The following is a 3,105-nucleotide window of genomic DNA, read 5'->3' as shown; positions in this document are numbered from 1 at the left end:
TGGGTACAATATTCCCAAATATAAATGTAGCCTTATATATGTAAGCTATGGCCTGTCTCAGTTGGAATGATATCAAAGTCAGAGGAGCTCTTCTTGTCCAAACAATGAAGAGTAATTTCAAAGTAACTCAAGTTCTTCATCTGCCTTTCTCCTTGTAAAGGAGTACACACCTAGGATAAAATTTTACAATTCCCTAGTCTCCCCAAAGCTTCCCTCACCCATCACTTTAACCAACACCTGCATCCATTGTACACATTTTCCCTGCCATTCTCTTTAAAAGCGCCTCTCCTTCAGCCCCAGCTACACTCCTTTGGTTCAGTAGTCTTTTTACCACCTCTTCCCTTTCCCTCCCCTAGGCTGAGAATCTTACCCTCTACCATTCTTTTATTTTACCCCAGGGAAGCCTTCCAAAGAGCCTCCTTTGCAGAAGCACCTGGGGACAGGGGTGGGGCCAAGTCCCAGGTGGTGCTGCTGCTGAGGAAATCTGGGCTGGGAAGCCAAACTGGAAGTGAGGGATGGCTGGGGACACTTGTGGTCACCATTGTCCTGCCTCATTTCTGGTCTTATGTCACCGATGAGAAGTTTGAGAAGTCCCAGCTCTCAGTCTGGTGGAGGGAACCTGGTATTAAACAGACTTCCTAAAGTTAGTTCTTGAGCTCTATGTAAAGACATGGAGTGGCACATGTGGTCAGAGTGCAGGGTCGTCTGGGAAGTAGCAGGGGACCCCTGTGCATGGCAAATGGCTCACCTCAACCAGAAAGTTACAGGCACTGCGGAAGGAATATCCAGGGCAGTGGCATGATCAGACACCTGTCTCATAGAGGTCATGTTGGCCAGTCGGTGAAGAAGGGGGTGGGGGGAGCCAGCAAGACTTACATAAGGTAGGGCCACAGTGGGGGCAGGAAGAGGGGGCTCACCTTCATGCTCTGGCATGGACAGCCTTAGGTTAAGTGTCAAGACCTTTACATAGTGCACAAAAAGGGAGCTACTGCCTCAGTTTACAGACTAGGAAGCTGAGGCTCATGAAGGCCAGACATGGCAGAGCTAGGATTTGAACTCAGGATTGCCCCAACCGGTAGCAGAACGCGGAGTGGCTCCTGATTCACTCCGGGAGCAGGGCGGAATGGTCTAAATGGGAGCTGAGCTGGTGGCTGTCTCAGGTAACCCGGGTGAGAGGTCGGCTAGGCTCCGGGTTCGCTGCAGCCTCTGAGCGGTCCCGCCGCGACCTTCCTCTCCCTTCCAGGTTCCGGCAGCTGATGGCGGAGCAGGAGCCCGAGGTGCAGGAGGTGTCCCGGCTCTTCCGCTCGGTGCTGCAGGAAGTCCTGGAGAGGATGAAGCAGGAGGAGGAAGCCCACAAGCTGACTCGGCAGTGGAGCCTGCGGCCCCGCGGCAGCCTGGCCACCTTCAAGACCCGCGCGCGCATCTCCCCGTTCGCCAGCGACATTCGGACCATCTCCGAGGACGTGGAGCGGGACGCACAGCCGCCACTCCGGACTTGGAGCATGCCCGAGTTCCGGGCGCCCAAAACCGACTGACCCCCACCCCTCTCCTGCTCAGGAGCTGAGCCACCTGCGGGAGGGCATGATGGGCCGCCGGGTCCTGGAACCTCCCTCACACATCCCAAGACGCTGCTGTAAGATGGAGCAAACTCTTCCCCACCCCATCCTCTTCCTCTGGTCACAAAGTTGAGTTGGGGCATGGAGCTGCATGGGCCCCTGTCCTCCTGCAGGAGTCTCCCCTCCCTAACTGGAAGATTCAAGGTCTTGGCGGATAGACCACAGCCCCAGCCCCATCTCCTGCTTCTGCTTGTAAAGGGGAGAGTTGCCCTTTCTTTTTGCAAGACCTGAGTTCTCATCCTAACTCCAGGGATGCCCCATTCACCCCTACTCCCCAGTAATAGTAAGGGGCCTGTCAGATGGTCTTCACTCTCTGCTCACCACAGCCTGGCAGGTTGGCAGAGCTGGAAGGGACCAAAGAGACCAGCAGGTCCACTCCCTTCAGCTAGTCAATGAGGAAACTGCGTCCCCAGGAGGGACACACTTCTGCCTTAAATTTCAGCGAGGTCCCCATGGCCAGTGAAATTATTCCTGCACAGTCTCTGCCCCTGAGTCCCTGAATCCTGGGCTGTGATGGGACAGATCCAAAGGTTACATCTCTACCTACTTGTGGCCTGACTCGGCCCCTTCCTTGGCTTTAGGGTGAGGGTCTAAGCTGCTTTTCGAGAACAGTAGCTGGGGGAGGAGGCAGGATGCCTGTTACTCCACCTCACAATGCCATCAGGTAAGATCCAGACAATCTAGGGGCTCCTCCCAGCCTTACTGCTCTAAAGAGCTCACCTCTCCCGACAGGAAGTCACACTTGCTCTCTAGCTTTCCCCAGGAAGTGATGCCCAAACCCTAACTGAGGCCCCGGAATGAAATGTTCTAGAAGAGCTTCCTACAGGCTTCACTGTCCTTTATTTTATGATATGGTTAGATCTTGATGATGGGCATGTGGATCACCCATGGCAAGTCTGGATGGCCTCCCAACACACTCTGGGGTTGACGTGAAGGGTAGGGGTGGGGAAAGGGTCACCCGGCAACTCTCAGTGCATGCTCAGAAGAGGCAAGTGGATCCTAATAGTCATCTAAATAAAATGCCGGAAGGAGATAAATCAACAGGGGAGAAATCCATGTGTTTCCTGACCAACCTCAGTGGGGAAAAAATTTTTCTTTTTTAATGATCTGATTTTGGATTATTTTCACTTAAATCTGGACCAAGAATCACAGTATCATGGAAAAACCTCTCACTAAAACTATCGAGATGAGAGTTGATTGGCTTATTAACATAATTGGTGAAAGTTGAGAATTACTTAAAATATACACCTTAAGCATCTTACATATTTAAATGTATTTAAAAAGTACATTTGGTTGCCAACTGTTGGTTTAGGCCCAGACTGTGTTCACTTTTTTATGATGTGTGTATGTTGTCTCACAGGACTTCTACATGTAAGTGTTATTGTTTTGCATGTACTTTAATTGTAACAGTAAGAGCAGGCATAACAGGTTTTGGAACAAGCAGAAGTGAACCTTGGTAAGCAGACAACACAATTGGTAAGGGCCAAAG

General features: G+C 51.6%; 1 protein-coding gene across 1 annotated transcript in view; it reads left to right on the top strand.

Annotated features, from left to right (window-relative positions):
- RD3 (retinal degeneration 3) overlaps positions 1-1,615 on the top strand; it is a 2,436-nt gene extending 821 nt beyond the window's left edge. Inside the window, exon 2 of the mRNA XM_003800516.1 lies at positions 1,244-1,615. Within this exon, the coding sequence (XP_003800564.1) occupies positions 1,244-1,535 (292 nt within the window). The 3' untranslated portion in view covers positions 1,536-1,615. The remainder of the gene's footprint in view (positions 1-1,243) is intronic.
- Positions 1,616-3,105: the final 1,490 nt, after the last annotated feature.

Source organism: Otolemur garnettii, unplaced genomic scaffold (genome assembly GCF_000181295.1).
Source record: "Otolemur garnettii isolate 467f Iridium unplaced genomic scaffold, OtoGar3 scaffold00178, whole genome shotgun sequence".
NCBI classification, from domain to species: Eukaryota; Metazoa; Chordata; class Mammalia; order Primates; family Galagidae; genus Otolemur; species Otolemur garnettii.
Note: the sequence above shows the minus strand (reverse complement) of the source record. Positions and strands in the feature narration are given on the sequence as shown.